The sequence below is a fragment of the Symphodus melops genome (assembly GCF_947650265.1).
Source record: "Symphodus melops genome assembly, chromosome: 9".
Classification (NCBI taxonomy): Eukaryota; Metazoa; Chordata; class Actinopteri; order Labriformes; family Labridae; genus Symphodus; species Symphodus melops.
In genome coordinates this window covers 19,844,101-19,870,504 of record NC_136699.1, presented here as the reverse complement: position 1 = coordinate 19,870,504, position 26,404 = coordinate 19,844,101, and the positions used below count along the sequence as shown (strand labels likewise).

The following is a 26,404-nucleotide window of genomic DNA, read 5'->3' as shown; positions in this document are numbered from 1 at the left end:
AGATTACTGGAGTGAGAGCGATCAAGACGAAGTCGACGGTTCGATGACACTCAAACAGGAGGGACCCTCATCCCTCTGTGATACTTATCACCGCACACCATCGGTAAGCAAGATACACACACAGCACTCACACACACACACACACACACTCACAGTGTTTCATTCTGATGGAATATTTTATCCCTGAAAGCCCCTTAGTTTTTCTGAGCTGCAGAGACCAGATCTACTCGCATAAATAAAACATCAGAGTGTGAGAGAATCTGGTTTGCTAAGAAGTCAACACCATCACTTCTTTGTGTTCTGCTGCCAGAGCTTGTTTACAGTCAGACCTCTAGGTGGCGACAGTTGCCATTTCTAATCAAATCTGTAGAATATAAAGCCACACTGAAATACACTTTTTATCAGGCCGTTTTCATTCAGTCCTGAGGAATAGGAATCATTCTGTCCCAGCTGAGGCAATGTCAGCCATTCTTGGAGAGTATCATCTGCCATCTCATTGCTTTTTTTTTGCTCTCATCTCTTTGCTCTCTTTCTGCCCTTTCTGCTTTTCTGTCTTCCTTTCTTCTCCTCCTGTCTGTGCTTCCTCGCACCCCTCCTCTTTCTCCTTGTTTTGCGGGCCTTGTATCTGTGATCACATTTCACTTCTCTGTGATGATCCAATGATCGTCCTTGTCACTACTCTCCATACTTAACCAACCCGGCACACCTCACAAACCCTTCTCCTTCAGACTAACTTCCTTCACAGTTATGACCAGTTGCCCCGCTCAGTCAGCTCCATGAGCCTCATGCGCTCCACTCCATCCCCACGTCCTCCATCATTGAGTGCCTCCACCTCCCCCATCCCTCCACAGATGGTCTCTTCCACGTCCCCTCTCCCTTTCCAGGTCAACTCCTCCAGCCCCTTCCCGGAGCCCAAACACGGCCGACATTTTTCCAGTGAGTCCACGCACTCTCACTCCTCGGCTGAGGACCAGCGTGGAGACAGCATGGGCATGGGTACGGGAACAGGCAGCACCAGTACCCACTCATCGGGCTGCCGCTCCTCCCATCGTGAGCGACGCTCCTGGCAGGACCTCATAGAGACCCCTTTGACCAGCGCAGGGCTACACTTCCTGCAGACAGCACCAGGGGAGAGTGAATATGGAGGCCTGATGGGGAGCATGGCAGGAGACATGGGTCTGTACGGAGGTTTGGGCAGACAGGGCATGTCTCCGGAGAGACGTAGGCAGGCCACTCTGCCCGTACGGAGACACCACGCCGCAGAGAGGGACAGGGAACGAGACGGGCCTTTCCCTCTGGAACGAGGTCCACACACACACAGTCACACACACCGACGCTCCCACAAGCAGCGCAGCCAGAGTCTGCCCAGGAACAGGGACCCGATGCCGGGAAAGCTGCTCCACACCTCAGCTCATATGGAGGAGAGGAGTGAGGACGAGGAGGCAGAGAGAGAACAGGCTGCTGATATGCTTCAGGGTGAGGAGGGTAAGAAAATAACACAAGATCTGTTGTACACTAAAACACAGAAAATCCTACCCACAGAAAGTCTGTGTGGTCTTCAGAGGAATAGTCTTCTTGGTGGAAAGCAAGTTTGATATATTGACTTTAAAAAATAAATGCAGCCGAGGTTCTTCACTGTAATGTTTAAACTGGATACGTTGACGGGTTGTACCGGACAGAATTTAAGGATATTGAAGGAGCAGGCTCCGAGAAAACACTTAGAAACACTGTTAAAACCTTCAACAGTGCCGGAATGATCTTAGTCAAATATAAACTAAAACATATTAAAGAGAGAGAGAGAGAGAGCAAACCTCGGGAAGCCACAATGTGAGACACGCCGTTCCCTCCAATGTTTTATATAAAACTTGGAGGTCTATCTGAGCAGTCCTGTGTGCGTAACGTTTATGTGCTGATAATGCAGAAAACAGGCCTCTGTGGACGATACAGTCATGGAGAAGTATGAAAGACATATTAGTGTTTTAAGTCATCTACATGAAACATCTAAACGTTTGTATTCACTTTATATCATTAGGTCATGATGTTTTATATGTCAAATCTAAACCCTAATGTATCATCCTCGATACGTGATGTCTAATTGTTTGAACACATGACTTCAAATTAATGATGGTGTTTTAAGTGTCTGCTGCTTTTATGGGTCAGAGAGAAGTCAGACAGAGACAAAGTTTTTTTAAAAATGAGACTGTATCACATTTTTTAAAGTTAAAAAGCAACGTATTTGCTAATCCGATGAAATAACACAACTTTACATGGAGATTTGTTAAAAAAAAAGGAAAATGACTTTTTGACACATCAGGTCTGAAGTGCAGTTTGTTAAAGGAAAAACAGTGTTTATTCCAGCAGCCAATCAACATCCTTCACCAGTTAACATTTTCTGATTAGCTTCTTGATTAACTGACCAAACTTTTGTTTTTAAATGTAACACAGAGGAGAGACTGTAGATGACCTTTCTGAATTTAACAGCAGTAAAAAAAAAAAAAAAAAAAAGTCAAATTCTTAACACAGGTTTTATGAAAAAAATGATTTCCATCAACTAATCAGTTTATCTAACCAGGTTTTCTGCTAAATACTAAACCTGACTGTATTTTCAAACCGTCCTTGTCGTGTCATTCTAACAGTGAATGTGTGTCTTACTGGTGCTCTCCTCCGTGTTTCAGACCTCCGGGAGTTGAGAGTTGAAAGCAGAGAAAGGAGGGTGTCAGAGGGAAGGGAGCGACGGGTGTCAGAGGGGCGTGAGCCGGAGCCTTTGGATGGGCTAGAGCAGCTTTACCGAGCCCTGGAGCAGGCCAACGTGACACCCCTGGGAGACCCAAAACCCTGTAGCAGGCAGGACCTTCGGAGATGTTTCACCCAGAGAGCCAGAGACCCTCTGCTCAACGACAGACTGCATCGGGTCCGGGCCCTCCGCAGCACCTTGAAGGTAGCACAAACAGAGGATTCAGGGATTTGAAGGAGAATTCGAGATTTGAGGATTAAACTAATTAAGTTCCTGGTGTCTCTTTTTTTACCCAGGCCAAAGAATCAGAGCTGGCAGTGATCTGTGCCCTTCTGGAGGATCCTGGTCTGTGCTCCCAGACCTTCAGAGAGTGGAAGCAGTGGCACAGCGAGCTCTACTCAGACATCTGCCAGCACAGCCCGGGCACCAACGGCCAGGACGACCTCTCCCCGCTGGCTGCACCTCTCATGACTCACACACACTCCTTCATCGAGACACATGTGTGAGGACGAGAGCAGAAGCAAAAACTGAACTTATACACTCACTTACTCACACACATACACACACATACACACACACACACACACACACACACACATACACACACATACACACACAGAGCTGTACACTGGCAGAATCCTCCTGCAGCATCACAACTCTGAGCACGACCTCACACAAACACACACACACACACACACTCACACACACACACACACACACACACACACATTGTAAGATGTGTAAATATCATAGAGGGAACAGTCTGAGACCTGCGTGTATGAACTTTTGATAATCCTGAGGACCCCAAAGGGTGCCTATTGCATGCCTGAACAGAAAACATTAATCTTCCTTTGTCTATGGAACTCAGCATAAACTCAACATGCTTGTCAAGCAAACTGGAAAAAGGAGACTTTTTAACATTTCGTTCATTTCTTCCTCCTTTGTTTTGTCCTGTTGATTTCAGGGGGCAGGGGGAGCTATGTAGCAGCAATACAGAGGAGAATCCTTTTCACCACAACACTGTACTACTTTTGTACTGATGAACTTTGCACCCAGAGCCAACAGTTCTCCCCCTTTCTCTCTCTGTATCTTTTTTTTTCTTCTTTCCCTTACTGCACATCTCATGTATTTAATGGGACCTCACATGATTTTCCAGGCTGATCTGACGGGACTGTGTGGGGAACGTTAGGGCAGTGACTTTAAGTGCAAGACTGTGAAAGGTAACCAACGATACTGGTTTATCTGTTTAAGCTGTTCCTCCGGGAACCAATCGAATTCAAGTGTTATTGAAGGAACCACTGTGCTGGCTAGATGCACACCATTCCAAACTGTGAACTGTTAAAAAATACAATTGTATCTGCAAAGGGAGGCTCCTCTGATAGCATGATTCATTTGCATTATCTCTGCCTCTCTTCCTTTCTTTTTCCCCTCTCGCTCTTCATCTCCACCTTCAACTCTTCCTCTGTTTATTTTCTCTCCCTCTCTAATCCTCAAAGACTTGTGTATATGTGTATACTGCTGTGTGTACTGATGTAAATGTTTGCGTTCCACTACCACTGTGATATGCTTCTAGAGGTAGCGGAGGGAAGACAGAGAGTATGTATTTGCGTGGGTGCAAACTTTTTTTGTGTGTGTTTATCTTTTGCTTTGTTTTTATCTTTACCAGTGAATGCAAGAGCTAGAGAGTTCTTTTTTCAATGAGTCACTCACTACAAAGAATGCACTTTCTATATCTCTATATCCCATTGGCTGCATCACAGGGTCTATGTCTCATCGGCCTCTTTACCATTGCTGTTCAAAATATCAGGTAAAAGCATTTGCCGTCTCATTTTCTAAAGATTTGTGTACAGTCTACAAATATATTTAAACATAGAAGAATATATAAATCTATTTACGTTTTGTGTCATAGATATAATGTAAAGTATGATGTATTCTATGCCAAGGTTTCGCAGTGTCCCCCTCTTCACTCTGTAGATGCAGGGTGTTAAGCAGTTGAACAACTAGGAGACAAACAAACAACAACCACCATCTTCGACAGTTGATTGACAGTTTGACAATTTCTAATGGCTATTTCCCAGCTGATCCTTCTCCTGGTGATGTGTTGCATGAGAAAAGGCCTGGGACTGATTTGATTGGACAGGGTAAAATATTGTGGATCATTTGTGTTCCTTTCCTTTTTTTGTTCCTCTCATGATTGCAAGATTAGACTTGTAGCGCATGATACATGCAAAACTACTGTTAAGAAATATTTTGATTTATATGTCCATCCTTTTTTTTTTTTTTTATTAGATAGTGTTTGACGACACACACTGTACAATAACTGAGGTGGCGTTTTGGCTCCTGAGTTACTTGATCAAATGCAGATCCTCCTTTAGCATGCTACCAGGAGGTTTAGATTTGATGTTTTGGTTTACAGAGGCAGACTGACTCGAGTCCGAAGGCTTCAGGAATATAACCTGAGAGAAAACAGTGCAGGTACTTTTGAAATGAAAGCTGTTTTGATATTCCCTCCAAGCATATGGTTGACACTGGGTGGTCAAAGACCTCGACACTAAATGGTCTGTAATGTCTGTGAAACTCAGATGAATCATTTCATCTGCAATATCAGGCCAAGGACTCAACGCTGCCCCCCAGTGTCCAAGACATTACCAGACATGCGTAGCACCTGCTGCATTCAGCACTATCTGTACTTATTCTTCACTCTTTTTCTTTCAGTGTAGGTTCAGGTTTCTTCATCCAGTCACACATTGTTGTGAAATATCGAACACAGCCCACAGATATAGCTCATGCTTTTTGAATGCTTAATTCAAGAGTACCACAAAGAAACTAAATGATGCAAACACTTTCCCTGTGCCTCCCAACCCTCTCTTTGGCAACAATGGACTGACTATACTTGTGATCCTACACACACACACACACACACACACACACACACACACACACACACAGCTGTAGAAGAGTTACAAATACAGCGTTAGTCTGCATTCCTCTCCCATCTGTAACATTGGTTTTCTTTTTTTCAACCTCTGCTCTGCTGAGCAGGCAACATACTGTAGATTAAGGAGTGCGAGTTACAATTTGTAGGCACAGACTGTGTTATCCCTCCCAGACCTTTGTGTGTGTAGACCTGCAGAAACAGGCCGAAAGGGGAGATTCCACTGTGTGTTCTTTCAGGGGTGTACACCTCATGGTACATTGCACAGGTGTGTAAGATGTAAGTTGCACTGCGACATTAAAAAAGGAACATATTGCTCTTTTTCAAGGATAATATTAGCTTACTGTTATTCTGTACATTAAACTGACTAAAGATGATATTAAAAAAGACAGAAAATGACATTTATTCTTCCTAAAGTAGCCTTTTTTGGTTTCATATATATGAATATATATTACAAAAAAATACAGATTGTAAACTTAAGTTGTTAAACTTTGACTTCAATAAACTGAATCCTCTGCACTACGAGCTATGTTTGCTTTGTGTATAACTTTTCTTGGAACAGCATTAGTGTTTTCTGTGCATATTTTTCCAGGAGGAAGATGCAAATGAAGTGTAGGGACCCTTTCATGAAGCAGAATGAGTTACAATGTGTTCTATTTATGTAATAGCTGATATGCATATCTTAAATGTCTTGAGCAAACTGTACCCAAAGCTGTGCTCTTCAGGAGTCGAAGTTAACCAGACTGAACTGCATGGACTGATAGTCATCCACCCATGGCATCCACTTATCATACTGTACATTATACTGAGCTGGGTCAGGGAAGGAAAGAGAAGAAGCACTGTGTTCTTCCCTACAGATCAACAGTTTATCACAGGGCTGACATAAACAACTAATCACACTCATATTCACACATACACCTTTGTATACATTTGAGTATACATTTATTAAGCCTGTATGAGAAATGAAAGTCACATTTGTTCCATGATGTTCTGCTGCTTATTCTTAAATATTATTTCATAATTTAGATGACCTCCATCAAGCACCGCGACGTGTCTTAACCCTGTTGAGTCTAAATGTGCAATCAAATATGATAAAAAAAATAAAAAAAAATATATATATATATATTGAAAGGATGTGGAAATGTCAATAAGCTCTATTTATTGACAACCGAGCTGGAGGAGGCCCATGTGGTCTTGCCCCCTTGGTGATTGCCCACCTTGCATTCTCTTGTCTATGATAAACACAGAGAATCCCCATCCGCACTTTAAACACTCTGAATTTGTTTTACAATGTTATTAAAAGTGTAAATATTACATTTAAATTAAATTGAATCAGGTGTACAAATCACCAGTTTAAATAAATACAGTTAGCTGTGCCTTCTGAGTGAGATCACCTTGCACCATATAAACCGAGCTGTTGCAGGTGCGTCTTCAGCCCACCAGGTGGCGGTGTGGTCACGTGCTTTGGACGACTCCGAGGGTCGCCTCGCAGCCCAAAGAAGAAGGAGGAGCAGCAGCAGGAGTGCTGTCATGGCGGCCAAGGTGAATGCTTGACATTTCCTCTCCGTTAAAGTTTGAATGTGTTTTGAAATGTTTGTATTCAGGTAGTTGTGTTGTGTGGCGTTAACATCAAACACTCCGGAGCTGTCAGTGTTAATGTGAAGCGACGCGACGTGAGAGAGGCCGTGCTAACTAACTTAGCCCCGCTGAATGACTGGATGCTAACAAGTCAGCGTGTTGTTATCTGACTGCCTTCAAAGAAACACTTTCACTCTTTTTAGTCTGACCATCGCTTACACTGAAATCAAATAAACATATTATGAACGCGGCTGTAGCGGTGTCTTTAGATTAGCTGTTGAACCAGAAGTAATACCTTCTGAATTAAAGATGAGTAAATGTGCACACCTGTAAAGTCAAATACAAATACACATGAGAGAGTGCTTCAGGTATGTTTACTGCTCCCTTCAGGCTGTTCTGTTGGTCCTTAGAAACATGAGGTAGACATAACATATTAACATTATACAGTCCATTGAAGTGGTCTTAATTTAAACCATTGAGCACCATTACATTGTTGAACTGTTACATTTAAATGCGTCATTTGTCCATTAATATTATATACTACTCTCACAGGGTCTGTTAACTCTGTTTAAAGGTGCACTATGAAGTTTAGGTGGAGAAATGTGAGAGTTGAAGGATTGTGTAGTTTCTGTGGTTTACTGTATGCACAGAGGAAGATGTGGTCTAATACTGTGTGAAGAAAATGAGCCAAGTTATGTTGGTGGCCTGCATTACTGAAACTGTATTTTTTTTATTCAGTTCAGAAAATGTCGCATACAATTGTTTCACGTCTCCATTTTTCAGATTTCGCCATATAAGTCATCAGTATTTGAATTGTATTCTAGGTGGCATTAGTGGCCGTCCCGACGGTGCTGGGTATCGCCTCCATCCGGGTGTATACTGTAAGGGAAGCCCCCACTGATGGGCTCATAACCAGAGAGAAGGTAAGGCTTTAAAAAAAACCATCATTATCTCATAAGAACTCATTGCCATTTCCTGAGCTGCCGCATGTCATAACCAGATGTTAAACTCTGCCTCTGTCCTCAGTTGAACATCTACACCCCCCTGCCACAGTCTGCCCCGGCTCAGTTGGTTCCAGAGAGGCCGGGTTTTATCCAGAGAGGGTTAACTTCAGCCAGACAGAGCGTACTACCATTTTTCCAGGCTGTTAAGGTATCAACACTCTGCTGTGTTTACTGTATACACATCTGTAGATATTACAGTTCAGAAACACTACCCCCTCAGATATAACTCATTCTTTCACACTGTAAAACCGAAAGCACAACACAATAGTCAGTAAGTGGAATATTGAACGAATGTTGAATATTGAATGTTGAACAACAGCCAAACTACATGGTTGAGGTCTGATCATGCACTTGCAGTGTTAGTTTTCCAACCCAGACTTGTGCTCCTCTTGCGGTTACAGAGCACAATCCCACGTGCTGCAAGTGCTCTGTGCAGGGACGATGTTTGCAAATAGCAAAAGTTCAGGAGTCAGACAGGAAGTAGCGTTCATGCAGGCAATGCTGCAGGTGTTATGTTTGCTGCAAAGAGATTTGACAGTTTGATAGTTTGACGGATGAAGGCAGAAAAACTGTGCAGAAAGTGATGTTTCTGTTGAAGTCAGTGACGATATTTGTAATAGTTAGGTACTTGATGGCTGTATGTATATATACAGTATATATATATATATATATATATATATGAATTTATTTACACACACTGGTTTATTTCTTTTTTTTTGTGTGTTCCTGACAGGGAGTGTGTGTCTCTGTGAAAACAGGAAGTGTTAATCTCTACTATACAGGAGAAGGTGAGTCACCAGTAGGTCCCTGAAGGCCTCACATTCACTCTGATTCTCTCCCTTAAAGTCCAAACTGGAATAAATTCTCCACAGTTCCACTGAAGACTGTAGTAGACCTTTTCCCTCTGCAGAGTGTTCTGTACATCAAATAGACAAACAAACTTTACCCAGAGTGCATCTGTGACGGTTTTAACCTCTTTAAATCAATGATGCATGTCTTCCTGTTAGTCTGTAAATTCACATTTTACGAAGAGGGAAACATTTGAGCCTGCACCTTTTATAAAATTACTGTTATATTGGACCAACCAATAAAAATACAGCGACTCATTTATGTCACAACTCTTCTCATCAGCACTGCTCGTGTTTATAATAATCAGAAATGAGGTGTAAGCGCTAAGCGGTTCATCCAGATGTCCATAATGCTAAATCTATTAAACAGACGGGATGATAGAAGACGGCGTAGCCCAGTTGGGGGTCGGACAGAGAACACTGAGACTTTGTGTAAACTGCAGAACAGATCAATTTAATGGTCTTTGTGAATCCGTTAAATACGGCACACAACATACGTCACAAATTCTTTCCAACTTTAGATACCACAATACACAGCAAAGAGAGTCATGTCACCGTGACTCTTTGAATGTCAAGCATCTATTTACAACAATCTCTCATGACACTGCTGGATGAGTCTGTACATTTAGCTCCAGAGATATTCCATGTGATGTACGTTTCTCCAAGTACAGACTGTAAAGATGTCTGCTGACATCGAGATCATTTCTACAAAGTGTTCCCAAACTGAACGAATACACAGCAATTCCTGCGATCATGAGGTCAGAGTAGAGAACAGTACAGAGAATACTATGCGTCATGTTGACCGTCTGTCTGTCATTCCCAGATGTGTATTATTACTTGAAAGACCCTCCCCCGGGATTCCTCCCAAGATTTGGCACCATCACCATGGCTGGTCTGCTCGGGATGTTCTTGGCACGGAAAGGTAAAGAGCGCTCCTGTCACTCCACGGTGCACACTCGAGGCTGACTGGGAAACATTTGTTTGTCATGCGAGTTTTAGATGAGAGAGTTTTAACATTGTAACAGAGGACGTGAACCACAACAACTAAATGTTTCTTCATCATCCAGCGAGCTCGAGAGTGTTTGCAGACGTCACTTCCTGTAAGTCTGAAGACGCTCACAGAGATGTTCTCCTTGTTCTGTGTGGATCAAGGAGAACTCTCTCACATCACGCTCTGCTTCTTCGGTGTGATCTTTTCTCTGTTGAGAATCTAAAGTGTCACTTTGTGGTGATGATTTAACAATCTGTCCTCATGAGTCCCCTGCACGTCACAGGAGCGTGCACGTGACCTCCTGCCCACCTTGAGTTTGCCATGCAGCTTCTAGTAACGCTCATCAAGCAGCATGCTTCACTTGTTTATTCAGTGTACATTCATGCATTTATTTTTATTTTTTTCATTCATCCTCATGAACCATGATCAGGATGTGTGAGTAGAAAACTGTAGTGGACCGAATAGCAGCGCTCTTATGCAGCAGCATTTTACCCGACTCTGACCTCGCTGTGCACTCACAGCAGGAAACAGAAACCGTCACTGAGAAACAACAGAGAGTGAAGGTAGAACAGCACACAATGATTAATGACGCCGTGTTCCTCTTTTCATGTCCATTTCACTTCCACGCTTGAATGAATGTAGAACACCTGCTTTCCTGCCGCTCAGGCTTAGCTTTAAGGCCATTTAGGCGAAGGGTCGTGTGAAACTGCGTCACTATGTTAGTTTTTAATAAGCTATGCTAGGTCATGTGTATGTGACCTCTCCAGACGCAGCAGTCCCATATGACTCTGTACCCCAGGGTTTCATTGATGCCAACCTAAACTGACTGTCCTTCTCCGTCTCAGGCTCTCGTTTTAAGAGGGTAGCTGTTCCGATGGGCCTGATGACTGCGGGAGTTTCGGTGTGCTACCCGGCTCAAGCTGTGGCCGCGCTAAAGGTGACCGCTGATTTTTTTAATTTTTTTTTTTGTTGAACGCTGAGCCGACCTCTTGTAAACCGGTGACAAAAACGATCATTTCCTTCTCTTCCCAAGGTGACGGGTAAGAAGGTGTACGCTGCAGGGCAGTGGAGCAGCGCTGCAGTGTCTTCACTGCTCCCCTCGAAGCCTCAGGAGCCTGTCAGCGAAGAAGCTGCTGCCTCCAAACCACAGGTTCGCAATCACGTCGAGCTACATGACATCAACCACATGTGAAACAGCTGAGGCTGAGGTTTATTTTAGAAACAGGTTGTGTTTTTCTTTCATGTCCAAAACGTGTCTCGTTTGTGTAACTTTACCTGTTCTTTACATGCACGCCTCCGCTCAGTGTCTCCTCATGGTTGACACAGGCTACCATGCCTCCTTCAGCTTCATTACAACCTGGAGAGCTCTGACTGTGTGTACTCCTTGGTAGGAGGGCCTGCTTTGGACATGTAGGCTCCCACACTGAAACACCTTTATAAGGCAGTTCTTGGTCTGCTCCCTCACTATCGATGTGTTCTTATCAAGCTTAAGAGGACTGAGCAGCATTCCTTTGTGTTCTCAGGACCTCTTCATGCTCTCTTTCCCAAACGCTCAGACAGAAATTGGGGAAAAGGGGGTTTCATGTACTCTGCACTAGAGCTGAAACGAATTCAAATAATTCAATTACTAAAATTGTTCCAGGAATTTCCGCTGCCTCGAGGCCTCGTTTTGTTTTTTTGCGTCATCAAAACCATGCTATGAGTATAAAACACGTTTAATGTAGCTGGAGCTACCTGCTCCTCTCTCTGCTGCACGCTCAGTCTGACACAGACACACTTCAGCGCTAACACACACACACGCAAGCTATTTGTTATGTCAGCCATTAAAACATGTTTGACCTGTATTTTTAATAATAATTAATACCTGCCACCTTAACCAGTGAATCAAAAAGTGAATTTGGGATCCTGTCAGTAATACGGTGAATGTCAGCAGCTGTAGAGCAGAGGTGGTGGGTTGTAACTATAGTTGTAACGAGCAGGCGTTACCGTGGTAGCTGCAAAGACTACAAGCAGGTTTGTAGGGACGACCGAGGCGAGTTCAACCTTAATGAAGCAAAAGTCTGATTTACTCGATTAATCGATCGGGATATTCGATAGAATACTCGATTACTGAAATGCTTGATAGCTGCAGCTCTACTTTGCACCCTCAGCCCGGAGTGACTTGAAACTCAAGGAGCTGCTGTCCTTAAATGTTTTTTAAATTTCAAATGAAAGACCTGGAAGCAGATTGTGAAGGATGTCCAAGTTGTTGTAACCAGATTAAGATTAAGGCGTGTGACTGTAACCAGTTAGTGATGAATGAAAAGGAGTAAAGGGTTTTACTGTGACTAAAAATAAGAAGTAGTGTACTTGTGGTCTCTCCCCACAAGTTCTGCTATCTCCTAATCATATTTAGTTTAGATGAATTGTGTATTGTTTTTTGTATTGTTAGTATGTCAACCTGCCCAGGGACTGCAGATAAAATCTAATTAAAGCTGATGCAACGCGTCTTCTCCCATTAATTAAGATGAATGTGTATATTTGTGCACATGCTCCCTGACAAACCAAACAACCTAAACTAAAAGTTTGTATCTTTCATAATAAATTTGGAAGTGTTGTTTCATGTATCCAAGTAGCAGTTGAACAGATTGAAATGTTTTTTTTTTTCTCCCTGTATGTTGACAGGCAGCTCCAGTGCCAAATCCAGAGTCAGCTGTAGCACACGAGGCTTCAGAGATCAGCTCAATCCAGAGCCCTTCAATTCTTGAGGTCGAGGTGGAATCAGCGGAGTCTGTTCCTGTCTCAAGAGAGCCCATTGTAGCTGTTGTAAAAGACGAGGTGTCATCAGTCACACTCACAGAGATATCTCCAGACCAGATCCCTTCAGAGGCCACTTCAGGTGTTATAGATATTGATCTTTGTCTCCTTCCTTCTGTGTCTCAATTTCTTTTGTTTCACACACAATCACACAAAGGCTCTTCCTGATGATATGCTTTATTCCCTCTTTCCGTATAGATCCAGTGGCGCATTCAGTGCCAGCAGAGACAGATATCACCAAAGCCTCAGAGGAAATACCTGCACCTGTTGAAAGTGAGCCCTCTGGCACAAAGAAAGCAACTGAGGATGTATCCCCCGATATCAGTGTAGCCGAGCCAACACCAAGCTTAGAATCTGAGACACTAGAGGCTTCTCCAGCAGAGTGTCCACCCGTAGAGTCTGCACCTGTAGAGTCTGCACCTGTAGAGTCTGCACCTGTAGAGTCTGCACCTGTAGAGTCTGCACCCGTAGAGTCTGCACCTGCAGAGTCTGCACCCGTAGAGTCTGCACCTGTAGAGTCTGCACCTGTAGAGTCTGCACCCGTAGAGTCTGCACCCGTAGAGTCTGCACCCGCAGAGTCTGCACCCGTAGAGTCTGCACCCGCAGAGTCTGCACCCGTAGAGTCTGCACCCGTAGAGTCTGCACCCGTAGAGTCTGCACCCGCAGAGTCTGCACCCGTAGAGTCTGCACCCGTAGAGTCTGCACCCGCAGAGTCTGCACCCGTAGAGTCTGCACCCGTAGAGTCTGCACCCGTAGAGTCTGCACCCGTAGAGTCTGCACCTGCAGAGTCTGCTCCTGTAGAGTCTGCACCTGTAGAGTCTGCTCCCGTAGAGTCTGCACCTGTAGAGTCTGCTCCTGCAGAGTCTGCACCTGTAGAGTCTGCACCCGTAGAGTCTGCACCCGTAGAGTCTGCACCCGTAGAGTCTGCACCCGTAGAGTCTGCTCCTGCAGAGTCTGCACCCGTAGAGTCTGCACCTGTAGAGTCTGCACCTGCAGAGTCTGCTCCTGTAGAGTCTGCACCCGCAGAATCTGCACCTGTAGAGTCTGCACCTGCAGAATCTGCACCCGTAGAGTCTGCACCCGTAGAGTCTGCTCCTTCCTCTGAAGAACCACCTGCATCCAAGGCCTCAGGCGAACCAAATGGTACCAGAAATATTTTGCCACATAATGTCCAAGAGCAGAATTTACATAAGTAATGCTAAAACTACCCCAACTGCACGTGCCTTCTTTGAAGACCACTGTTAGTACAAAAAATAAATCCTCAGAACTCAAAGAGCTACTTAAAGGGATACTTCACCAGCTGAAACAGGAATCTGTATTGACATTGGGTCATATCTGTAGAAGAAATGCATTTCGAAGTTGGTGCCTTCTTGACCAAGAAAAGGCAGAAAATGTATTTTTGGTTCAATTGGATGAAAAACAACAACTCCCAGAATGCACATCACCGCAGGCCACTCCTGCTGAAGTAGAGGCTTTTATGGTGCATTCACGTAGTGTCGAACACATCGGAAAAATGAGTTGCACATGAAACACCCACTCAAGTCGGTTTTGTTAATGCCAGCATAGAAAAGAAATAGAGCTTTCCCGTCTAAGGGAAAATGATGACGGGATGCACAACCATTCAGGAATACTACCGAGTTTCTAATGATACAAAGCTTCATGCAAATGAGTGAAGTATCCCTTCAAGTTTCCTTAAACTGTGAAAAACAAGTCCTTCGAAAGCTCCTAAAAGTAACTACTATGCATTTTTTCACTGTGGTTGATGGAACACACTTCTCTAGAGCTCTTGTAAGTTTGTGTTAGAGCAGACTAAAGTACATGGAATTGTTGTTAACAAACAGTATGAGAACTGACTTTCCATGTTGCTTCTAATAAGGACATTTGCGAGATAATCGTCGATCATATGCTTTGTGTTTTGACTCCCACACAGTGCCAGCTCTTGAATCATCTGACCCGAGACCTGCTGCCTTAGAAGAGCCAGCCGCGCCTCTGCAGCCTGCAGCAGAAAAAGGCCAAGGTACTGAGAAGCCATTCTGCTTTACCACTTCCGTGCTGATATGAACATTTGGTATTATGATCTGCACACGCACAAACACGCATCTCATCGGTCAATCACCTGAGATGAAAGGCTTCTAAGTTGAATTGGTCTTCTCGTCATTTGGTTTCTTATGAACATTCGACAGCACTGTAGATTCACTGATTTTATCATGCTGATGTCAGTTTCCTCTGAGATACATTTTGATCAGGCTCCATCTTTTAAAGGAAGAGTGTGCCGCTTTTTAATCCTGTAGATGTCCCACTTGAGCACCAGCATGAAATCAAAACAAACTTGGCAACGCCTCCGTCATTCTGAGTCCTCAGCTGTCGTCGAGGGAGACAACTGACCTCCAACCTATCTCTCCTCTCGTGTTCGCACAAAAGAGTTAACAAATGAAACGCACTATAATTAAGCACCATTAAGCGCAGGCGGCGGACTAAAGTGCCCTGCATTGTTTTGTTAGCAGGCTAATGTTAGCACACTTTGGTTAGCTCGTAGCTTCACGCGGGCCGTGAACACTCACCGATACATGACATCCATATAAGCAGCGAGTAGGTCATGTTATATTCTCCTCTCACTAGTCTTTGACTTAAACCATTTTTAAACACAAGAGAACAACATTGAGAAATATATAAAATATACATGAGCCGTTAGTGGAAAATGTTTGACTCGTTTTCCTATGAGTCTTTGAACGGGACCTTTAGACTGTGGTCAAAGGACTGCCACTGCTAATGTTATATCGACATGACAATTCACAGAGCATCTGTCGTCTCTGTTTTAGAAGAACAAAGCAACACATGAAGAAAATGGAGACGCTGAACTTCGTGGGTTCATGTGTTGCTGCAACCCGTGAGCCGCTCCCTGCCAGACGCACGAGTCTCGTTCAGAGGAACACAGCTAGACATTCAGCACTTTGATAGATAGAGGTGTGGAGGAGGTAGAATAATATCCACCAAACAAATCATGAGAGGCATCTGATGTAATACTGCCAGAGTCAACATTGGGACGTGTGCAGATGGAAAACTTAAGCAAAGCATTAGAAGCTCGCTTTGAATCGGTTCTCGACAGCTGGCCTTAACCCAAGCTAAGGAATGTAAATACAATGCAGTGAGCTCAGTTTGCATTACACATACATTACATATATATCAAAGTCTGTTTCTTTGCACAAAAAAGCCCCAGTTCTCTTAAAGAGTGGTTGAATGTGTCCTCTGACTTTGATTTTCATTAAATCATTTAACTCCTTTATGTGGTGTTTCTGTGCCTGTGACTTAAATGATTGCATTTCTCTCGCTGACCTGCAGGGGGCTCTGGTTTCAAGCCTGACCCTTCTCTGATGGACTTCGGCCAGTCCAGCCCAGAAGATGAAGACCTGTACAGCACACGCAGCTGAGCAACCACAGCCGACCTCAGTGAGAAAAAGTCTCCTTCCCACACTGCCATGTCGTAAATCATGACAGATAAAAAACACTTTGAATCAAAAAGGCCATTTTGGAGGCGAACAGGCTCAGGAAGTCTTTCACGAACATTTCCGTTCTCATTTCTTCTGCCCACATTATTCTACTTTCCACAGAGAAGCTCCAAGTGCATTTGCCTCATGCAATGAAATGAATTCAATTACACAGAACTCAGTCGAGTTGCGTAGAAGGAGAGGAACTTGGAAAAGAAACTACTCCCACTGCAAGCCTTTCACAGATGGCAGATTGTGAAACTCATTCTGTTTGTCTCATTTACTGGATTTTGTTTTACAGCCTTTACGATCATGAATGCATGGTGCTTTTATTTATTGTAATTTAGCCCACTGCATAGTTCAGTTAATGACAGTACATGTGCCAGCAGACCAGTGCTGCTCCTTTGTGGTTCATCAAACATGTTCCTCAGTTGTTCAAAACCAAAAATAAATGTATATTTTTCATGATTTCATGTTGTGTTTTGTTCAACATTACTTTGAAGGGTGCACATCACTTTTTTCCACATAGCATTCCATCTCTAACCCAGATCTGTGTCTTCTGTCCAAAGCTCTACAAATACTTTCTGACTCGTTTTCTCCCCTTTAACAAAAGTTCAGTTCAAAAACAGGAAGACAATACTAATGACACTTAACTGTGAAGCTCTTAATATAATCACATAATGATCAGCTTCACATTAGTAACTCCCACCTTAATTTTCATTTCATTTAAACCTTAATAAAGTGACTCTTTTGTTCTCATGGAAACTATTAAACCTGATTGTTGTTGCTAATGGTAACCAGAACTCTGAGATTTTTTAGTAACATGATCATAAAGTAGTGGTTAACAGAAACAGATTTTTTTTTTGAAGATGTGAAGAGTAAATCGTAAAGATCTTATTTTACTAAGTCTCATCTTCATAATGACCCAGCGAAACATGTTTCCATGAGAAGCTGTAAGGTCCTGTGCTACAAATGAAGTAAGTACATGATGTTGACTTTACAAGTGATGGATGGGACGAGCCCAGGCTCTCTTAGTATGAACAGGAATCTTTGTACACATCTTTTCAAACATATGGCTCTAAACAGGAAATGTTCAATCTTTCACTTAATCAACGCTGAAATGTCTCAAACCTCTGTACAAATCCAAAAGGCCTCAAAGAACCAGTACCATTTTTATCTACTGGATTAATTGGAGCACATTTTTGTAAAGACATTCACACTTCCTATAATGAATAATGAATCTTCCTCCACTGCAGCCAGACAGGTTTAAGCAATCTGTCTTTCCTTTTATTATGTGGACAGTCATGAACTTTGGTACAGTTGTTCATTTTGCACACAGGATGAATCATTGTTTATCGAACACAATCAGTTCAACCTGCATCATCTTCCATCCTCAGACTTTCCGTTTTTGTTTTTCTAAGTAATACACAGCCTGCTAACTCACTAAACTGAGGTTGTGTTCATAATCACACAATCATTGTCACCTCCTGCCTATATAGGGAGTCTTCTCTACTGGAATATACTGTGCATTAATTAGCGCAATAATATCACACTCGCTGTCTCAGCAGCCCGGGATAATAACGTCATTACTTCACACACTAAACCCTGCAGCCAAGGAGCAATAATGATCAAGCCCTTAGTGTGGTGGATGAAGTCCACATATCTGGGACATATCAGGAGTGATGATGTGCAGCGTCAGTGCTGCAAACTGGACATTCAAGCGAATGTGCTGGCACGCACATTTCTAATGTTAACAGACGACGTTCAAACAGGTTTTAGTGCTTCCTGTACTTCACGGCATACTGCTCACACTTGTGCAATTACAGTAAAACTAAAACCAGAACGCTACAGGTTATCATGAAGCATTTAGAATATTTCTTCAATGACCAAGCTCGGCAAATGCAGGTGAAATGTTTGATTCTAATGTCTCCACATGTCATACTGTGTCGATGAATTGATTCAGAAAACGTCATCATACGGTCTCACTCTCCCATGTTCCTCGTGGTTCTGACAACACTGGTGCAAATATCTCTTTGTGTTTTAATATCTGGCACACTGAACTGTAGAGATTATATGTTTTTGCTGATGTTCTGTATTTATATTAAGTGTACTTTTTTTAAAATGATATGGACTCATGGGTCGGAAAGCAAATAAATAAATAATAAATAAAATTATTAATAAAATAATAAAGAGCAGCAATATAACAAATACTATAAGGAACATCTTTTTTTGTAAAACAAGATAATAAAGAAGGGTGTTTTTAATAATAAATATTGATCTTATTGATTGGTGCGTACTGACTGTTTAGTGCCTTCATCATCATAAGGAAACTCTATTAAAACAAATCAAAGAGTTTAGAAGCATCAGTATTATTTCATTCTGTTTCATAATCTGCTAAATAAACCTCACATGTAATCTAACATGCTGAGCTGGCTTTTTTATGTTATCTTAAAGCACTACAGTGTCATTGTCCTCATGTCCTTGTTACTGTTTACTCAATGTTGGACCAAGACAGAAACTGACTCATTTTATTGTATGAACTTCCTCCTTGTTCACTGCTAGTAAATCTGATCCCAATCCCAAGTGACATTGTCATAGTTTGTTGTTGTTTTTTTTTGTCCTGAAACAAAAGTACAAATGCAACAATATTTAGTATACATTGTGTCTTAACCCTGGGAGCGTCATGTAAACGTAAGAGCAGAATGTTGGTGCCAAATGTTTTTGCTTCATTCTGTGTGTACGGGGACCAGGCGATCTGTTAACATCTTTATGGTTACTTTAGTGCTCCTCAGAGGAACCCGAGCTGCCTCGACCTCATAAACTCTGCATGAGGCTGACAAGTCATCCCCCTCGGGACTGTGTGTGTATTTGTGTGCTCGCATGCTCACTGGATAGGACAGGAAGATGTCGGATCAATTAGATGTCAATACTTTCTCATCCTCTGTCTTGTACAAAAGACATATGAGGCGTGGGCGGCTGAGTGGTTTGTGCGTGCGCCACATGCACAGACGCTGTAGTCCTGTAAGCATTTGATGTGGGTTCAAATCTGAACTATGGTTCCCTTCCTGCATGGCATTCCTGGTCTCTCTCTCTCCCCAATTTGCATCAGTTCCCTGTCCTATCTTTACACTAAAGCCCCATGCTAAATCTTTTAAGAAAAAACAAACATATGGGGCCAAGAATGTCTGTTGCATCAAAGCTACGGTCTGTGAAAATGGTTTGAGTCGAGGTGTTATGGGACTGTTGTTTTGAAAGTTCTCAAGAAACGACTCCATCCTCTGAATCATGATTTGCCAACAGCATTAATGAAACCACATGGAACATATTGAGTCAGTTGAAAAATAGAACAGAGACAGAGAGTGCTGGAAATCTGTGCAATCCTTTCTTCTCACACGGACATCTTGTTGCTTTAAACAGAGGGTCTTTATTAGAGAAGATGTGGCACTAAGTATAGCCTCATGTCACCTCTCTCAAGGGTCCCCTACACATATGGGCCCTCTTCCTTAACAGCATCCCACACAAGCAGCTATGATTATATTCTGAGAACTAATGCTAAACTGGACTCTGTCATGTAGTCCAGAGCTCCTCTCGGAGAGGAAGCGGGGCTTAGAGCCCTGACCTTTCACCTTTCACCCCCAGGAGCCTTATTTTCCACAGAGAAATTTGCGACGGCCATGGTTTGTGGTGGTTATCTTCCCAGGGTCGGGGGCAGCAAAGAAGGACCCCATCACCATGTAAACACATAGCACATTTATCAGTAGAAATTATAAACATTGCAATTATGTAAGCAAGTTAGGGGGCTTGTGAACACAGTACGCCTATATATTTACTTGCACATCTTCCCTTCTAATTTGTGTGTGTAGACAGTACATGATGTATACCATCCCATTTTTCTCATGCAAGTGAAATTCATTTCATTCTCTTTGATGGAAACGTTCTTCCCACAAAGCACACATTTATTTACTTTAATATCTTTGTTGTAAGCAGCTCATTTCTTTACGGCTGCAGAAACTTTCAGACGTCAGCTTCAGTAATATGATAGTTGTCAGAAAATAATTGGTTTGGAGATTGATGTCCAGTTTGGGCGGTGATGTGAGTTGAGCTTTGATGCTCTCTGCTACATCGCTTCCTCTTATCTGCTGCCTGCTCAGACGCTGCCTGTAACTAAATGACTGTTTAGAATAGATCATCAAACAAACACACAGGGACAAACACTCCCACACATTGTCAAACTGTTCATCACTCAGTTTTCCCATTTGTGATACTAACACCCCAAAAATGGGGATTATTTTGTATTTGGAAGCAGAATTAAAGCAAACATGTCCTGACTGCCAAGAATGCCGTTCTAAGTGGAGCATGTATCAGCATTAACAAGAAAACCCAATTGATCGTCTGCAGATATGATGAAGTGAGCTAAGACAAGTGAAACCACTGGATACTTATGGCATAGGCATCTTAATTATGAATGTCTGTAAAGTCTTAAAGTATTGACTCATTTTAAATCCAGCTGAGGGCTAACGGATGAGAATTCTTTTGGCTAACATTAGCACATGAGCATGATGATCAATGTGTGTCTGGTGGGAACACAGTAAAACTTCAGCAGGGTTGAAAAAAGACTTGGGTCCTTTAGTTAGATTAACAAGACCAGGCATGTATTCAAGCTGCTCTACAGGACTGAATTTCATGCTAACACTAGCATGCTAATATGCTAAAACTGACAATAATAACGTGCTTTTTTAAAATTTAAAACTAGGTTTTTCATAGCCTGCTTCACAGTCATTCTAGCTAATATGACACAGAATGCACCTGAATTTACCAAAAGTAAGTACAAAAGTACAGGAATCCACCTTAAACTTTACCCACCAAGTAGAATACCATGTTAACAAGGAGTAGAACACGATAAAAAGTCAATTAAATCATGTTATTTCATGCAGCATGGTCTTAAACTCGTAGCTATTAGAGGGAGCTGATACCTGATTTTTTACTCACTTTTTATGTGCAACTAATTACAAGTAGTCCACTCTCTCCTGAATAGAAGAGACAGACAGACAGACAGACAGACTATGTCACACTAATGCAGTGACATAGTTCTGTTTTCTCCTTTTTGTCTTCTGTTTTACTTGGCCAGCGTAACACCATAAATTTCAGTTTTTAGTTGCCATGTCATGACTCAGAGCCCTTGGCTTCAGTGGGTATGTGGAAAAACAACTGTGCATAGCCAGCATGCCAGTGCAAGAACATTGCAAAAGTTTCCATTTTGGAAAGCACAACTGCCATTCTTGTAATTTAGAGAGATACAGTGCATCATTTCTCACATCGTGCAAGTAGACAACGACAAAGCTCTTCACACAGGCCTTCAGAATCTGCTGCTCTCTGTCATCCTCACTGTCAGTTTTCCCACAGCTATTAGAACAAGTCCCAAACTGATAACTACTCAATGGAGCACAGTGCACACAAATGCATCTGAACACGTGTAAACATAGGGAAGCTCATTGCATTGATGCATGCATGCCAGCATGAGATTAAGTACAGCCAGTTGCACAAGTATTGAAGCACAGACGCACACACACACACACACACACACACACACACACACACAGAGGGAGAGGCATGCTCACACCGTTGATCAAAGAATCTGTGATGTAATCAGTCTCAGAGCTTTGTATGCATCCCTCATTAACTTTCACCAGAGGCTTTAATGAAAAACCACTGGAGGGAATCTCCGCTTTCTCTCCATTCCTCACTCCTCCTTCCCTCCATCTCTTCTTCTCTTCTTCACGTTCACTCCCTGCAGTATCTGCTCGTCCTCCTCCTCATTCATCTTGCACACTGTGCCTCCCCTAAGCTCCATCTGCCCCAGTGGCGGGTTTTGACTTCCGCTGAGACTGAGTAAATATTTCCCATGGCTTATCTGACCGCTGGCAAGACAAAAATGACACAAAGTGCGAGGCCGGCCCTGCTAATTAACACACAGCCTCGGTTGCTTGGGTCAGAGGCCCCGACGGGGACAGTTAGGGCTTACAGTTTGACACCTGAAACACAAGGGGATCATGTTCATTATGGTACGGTATGACACATGGCTGCATTTCTGCAGTCACTAGAGACACAGTTATTACTTTAACACACATCTTGACTTGATTTACAAAGTTTTGGCCTTTCTGGTATAGAGAGTTTGTGAGGGAGGGATAGAATGAAAAACAGAAAGCAACTTCCTCTCGCTCTCTCTGGCTCTTGTCCAGGTACAGTCCAGCCCCTTGTTTCTGGTGAAGGTGTGACGTGGAAGTTGTGCAATCATCAAGAGGCTCTTGGGGGCTATAAGACCCCCAACCTCATCTGGTTTCTCAGAGCCTCCAGTCTGTCTCTTCCACACACAGACAAAAAGGCATGATATGGTCCGGGCTACTCAGCTGTGCAGTCTCTTAAAGGGGTCGAGGAGCAATTGTCAAAACATGGACTTTAGCCAAAAGGCGCACTGAAAGCTGCTTGGACACTGCTTGGACTTGGACATTCAACCTCTAGGTAAAATTCACTCTTTGAATTAAATAAAAATCACACATTAAGTCTTATTAAATTTGAAATTGTCTCAATTTAGTTTTTGCTTCCAAAGCATTCGTCTCTGGCTTCTGTTGAGCATAATAACAGTATAATTTCCTCATGTCGTCTGCTTTAACTTCTCTTTGTTGTCTTTTCTTAATAATTGATTCTCATTGTGGACTGGAGTAGAGAAGAACCGAATACAATTTAATTGACTGTTAAAATTATTTAATCTGAAATTTAGTTTTTATCTTTAGACATGTTTCATTATATTCATACATGTATGAAAAACGTATTGCAGTCATTAATATGAAATAGATTTTTCCATCAAGCTGCCAAATTATTACATCCCCCATGTGTATTTCATTAGACTTCAAGAATGGTGTTTTGTGTTTTCGCTGTGATTAGTTATCAAGTCGGACAACTTAAAAAATACTGAAGCCAACTAAAGACAGATCTGTAGGAACTCTGGTCCATAAAAGGCAGCTGTATTTGAAATGCTCTTTTCTTTTGTTTTATTTCCAGATGACCTTGGATAACTGAAAGGAGGGAAGTTTGTGACGCAACTGTATATCCATTTTCATAATGGCAATCCCAAATGAACTCTCTCTTTTCAACTCCACCTCTTCACCTTATTCAACAACAATGAACGATGTCAACACCTCTATAGCCAATTCTACTCCACCCTGCAAAGACTGGCCCCATGTGCCCATGACCACAGCCATCCCCGTCATTTATAGTGTCATCTGTGTGCTGGGAATTGTAGCCAACGCCCTGGCGGTGTGCGTCCTAGCCCATGCCAATACCTCAAGGAGAACTGTAGCAAACACTTTCATGCTGAACCTTTGTGTGTCTGACCTGCTGTTCCTGTTGACACTTCCGCTGTGGGCTGTCCCCTACGCCCAAAGCTACAATTGGCCCTTTGGCTTGGCCGCATGCAAAGTCTGTGGAGGTCTCCTCAATCTCAACCTGTATGCATCCATCTTCTTTATCACAAGCATGAGTGTGGACCGCTACCTGGCTATCGTGCATCCCCTCCGTTCCCAGAGTGCACGAGACCCCAAATTTGCCCGGCTCACATGCAGCCTTGTTTGGGTGTTGGCATTGGTTTGCTCAGTCCCCAACATGTATCTGAGGAAACTTCATCAATTTAACGAAAATGTGATTGCTTGTGTCATTTTTTATCCGAATGATACCTTGAATACCACCCTGGTATGTTTGAAGATTGTTCTGGCCTTCCTTCTCCCTCTACTTATCATCTCTTGTTGCTACTGCACAATTGGTAGACATCTGTTGGCTGATACAGGGCTGGTAAGAATGCGGACCCATTCCAATCAATCAAACATGCCCTCGTTCAAATCCCAAGAGAGCTGCAGTAAACCAGAGAGACCTCCAACCCCCTGTGTGAGCCCCAGCTCCAGCGGAAGCAGACCTCGGGAGGGCAGGGGCCTCGAGCGGGTGTTGCGGTCAGTGGCTGCTGTGGTCCTGGCTTTCTTCCTCTGCTGGTTCCCCTTTCACTGTATATCTTTCTTAAACATACTGCATATTGAAGGCTGGTTGGACAGCTGCTGGGTAATCTGGTCCCTACAAAACTTGACCCCTCTCACTCTGTCTTTGGGCTTCTTTAACTCGGCCATCAATCCTGTACTCTACTGCTTTATTGGAAACCATTTCCGAGGACGTTTGGGAGGTCTCTGCAAGGACCTGTGTGCTTGTTTGAAGACCCGTGGGGAGGATCAGAGCCAGAAGAGAGGCTCTTTTAGCACCAGGCTGAGCTCTTTCTCCAGAAAACTCAGTGATCTGAAAGACCTGGCGATTGTGGAACCCTCAGGTCCGGCGTAGCAAAGCCCTTGATTGGAGTCTTTCCCTTCTCATTTACTGGCTTCACACCCCAAGGAGCAATGCCAATGCTAAATGACTTGCTGAACTCCAATTAACATGGATGTGTGAGACGCCACTGTTACCATTATTGACTCCAACAGAGTGAGATGCTGCAGTTCAAAGACAGAAACCTGAATAAAAATGTCAGTCTCGAGACTGTGATGGCATACTGTGTAACAAACAAATAATGAATTGACTGCTTTAAAAACTACATCAAGCAGCTGTTGTCAGTGAAAAGGCAATAAAAACCCTCTTTACAGTACCTGCTCTACACCAAACAGAAGACAGACATAGTCACTCGCTTGTAAACACAGTGGGGCATTAAGCAGCTACAAAGCCAGATATTTCCCTCAGGATTTGCGTAGTCCTTTCTTTGTCCATATTTGCAAGACAAAAATGCCTTATTGTAGGTTGCAGCAACATTTGTTTTCAACATTCATGGACTCCACGTCTGAAATTACAGCTACACCAGTAACCCAGCAACTCTTCTGTTCTTGTTTTTATGTTGAAGTTGTTGGCTTTGGGAAAGATGTACATAGTTTTGAATGACCAAACATGATTTACCAATTGCATGGAAAGGGTAAGAAGGAGAAGATCGTTTTTCTCTCATTGTGACTACTTAACCAGCTATCGCTTTAATTTAAGGTTGTTCTATGGAGCTCTGCCGATGTAGCTATGACAATGTACAATTTAAATGTTTGATTTTTTTTTTTAAATGCTAAAAAAAGTATTCTCAGAGTTCATATAACTCAACTGCATTTTTGGGGATATAAATGTATTTGGATGATTATTAACCAGTGAAAACAATGCTACTTTCTTTGATCTTTGTTGGACCAAAAACATTACGTGTATACAGTGTTCGTTTATTTTGTGTGGTATTATTATTATTATTATTATGTAAAGGCATAAAAAAAGAATATTACTGCATCTCTTTAAATGGATAAATAAATGTTTTTGCCTGAAAAAATCCCCTTTTTTCATTTGATGTAAAACTCAAAATAATTTAACAAACTGATTCCCTTTAAATATTTCCCTTACTTTCCATTATCTTACTACCAAACAGCTGTCACAGCGTGCTTCCCCTTAATGGGAATGAGATGGTTTACTGTCACACAGACAGATGGGCATTCAGCTGCAGTCCTTCCCAGAATCCCATTCATAGATTCTGTACATATTGTATCAAGGCCAGATATCATAATCTCATACTAACGTCCGTGTGATGCATTCCAGTCCAGTACGTTGTTTGCTGAGGGAGCTGCCTGCAAATCAATGATGTATCTCAGACTGCTATTTGAGTCCAGTATAGTTTCACTGCATTCTGCATTGACCCTGGCCTGACTCTCCCCGAGCTGAGAGACGAAAAAGTATGGCCTATGGTTTAATTTTGCTTTCCACTGGCAGAGACTTTTTTTCCATGTGTAAATGATAAACTTGTTTTTTTTTTTTTTTTTTTACATTTTTGATCTAAAAGTTTATAAGTATGCCAACTTAAAGGAAAACCAACTTCATGAAAAGTCCTCCAGCCCACTTTAAACTGCTTGTAGTCGATCGATCCTCATTAATCTTTCAAACATTTTCCACTGGATGGCGCTAAAGTGCTGTGGGAGCAGTGAGTAAG

The 26,404-nt window shown here is 42.6% G+C and overlaps 3 protein-coding genes across 7 annotated transcripts in view; all 3 read left to right on the top strand.

The window, feature by feature from the left end:
* The window catches only part of LOC306829286 (connector enhancer of kinase suppressor of ras 2), a 58,465-nt gene extending 52,054 nt beyond the window's left edge, over positions 1-6,411 (top strand). For 2 of the 5 annotated variants that reach the window (XM_079352272.1, XM_079352271.1), the window contains 4 exons: positions 3-103; positions 885-1,485; positions 2,676-2,938; positions 3,031-6,410. In XM_079352272.1, the coding sequence (XP_079208398.1) occupies positions 3-103; positions 885-1,485; positions 2,676-2,938; positions 3,031-3,240 (1,175 nt within the window). In that variant the 3' untranslated portion in view covers positions 3,241-6,410. Of the gene's footprint in view, positions 1-2; positions 104-728; positions 1,486-2,675; positions 2,939-3,030 lie in introns of all 5 variants that reach the window. The other 3 variants (XM_079352269.1, XM_079352268.1, XM_079352270.1) reach the window with 3 other exon arrangements.
* Positions 6,412-7,097: 686 nt separating this feature from the next.
* apool (apolipoprotein O-like) lies at positions 7,098-16,839 on the top strand. The gene is made up of 11 exons (XM_079351984.1): positions 7,098-7,211; positions 8,072-8,170; positions 8,274-8,399; positions 8,985-9,039; positions 9,923-10,021; positions 10,936-11,027; positions 11,124-11,240; positions 12,755-12,968; positions 13,085-13,159; positions 14,817-14,903; positions 16,226-16,839. The coding sequence occupies exons 1-11, from the start codon at positions 7,200-7,202 to the stop codon at positions 16,312-16,314; spliced, it is 1,065 nt and encodes a 354-aa protein (XP_079208110.1). The 5' UTR covers positions 7,098-7,199; the 3' UTR covers positions 16,315-16,839.
* Positions 16,840-22,689: 5,850 nt separating this feature from the next.
* agtr2 (angiotensin II receptor, type 2) lies at positions 22,690-25,747 on the top strand. Its single transcript, XM_079352799.1, has 2 exons — positions 22,690-22,890; positions 23,431-25,747. The coding sequence occupies exon 2, from the start codon at positions 23,491-23,493 to the stop codon at positions 24,745-24,747; it is 1,257 nt and encodes a 418-aa protein (XP_079208925.1). The 5' UTR covers positions 22,690-22,890; positions 23,431-23,490; the 3' UTR covers positions 24,748-25,747.
* The last annotated feature ends 657 nt before the right edge of the window (positions 25,748-26,404 follow it).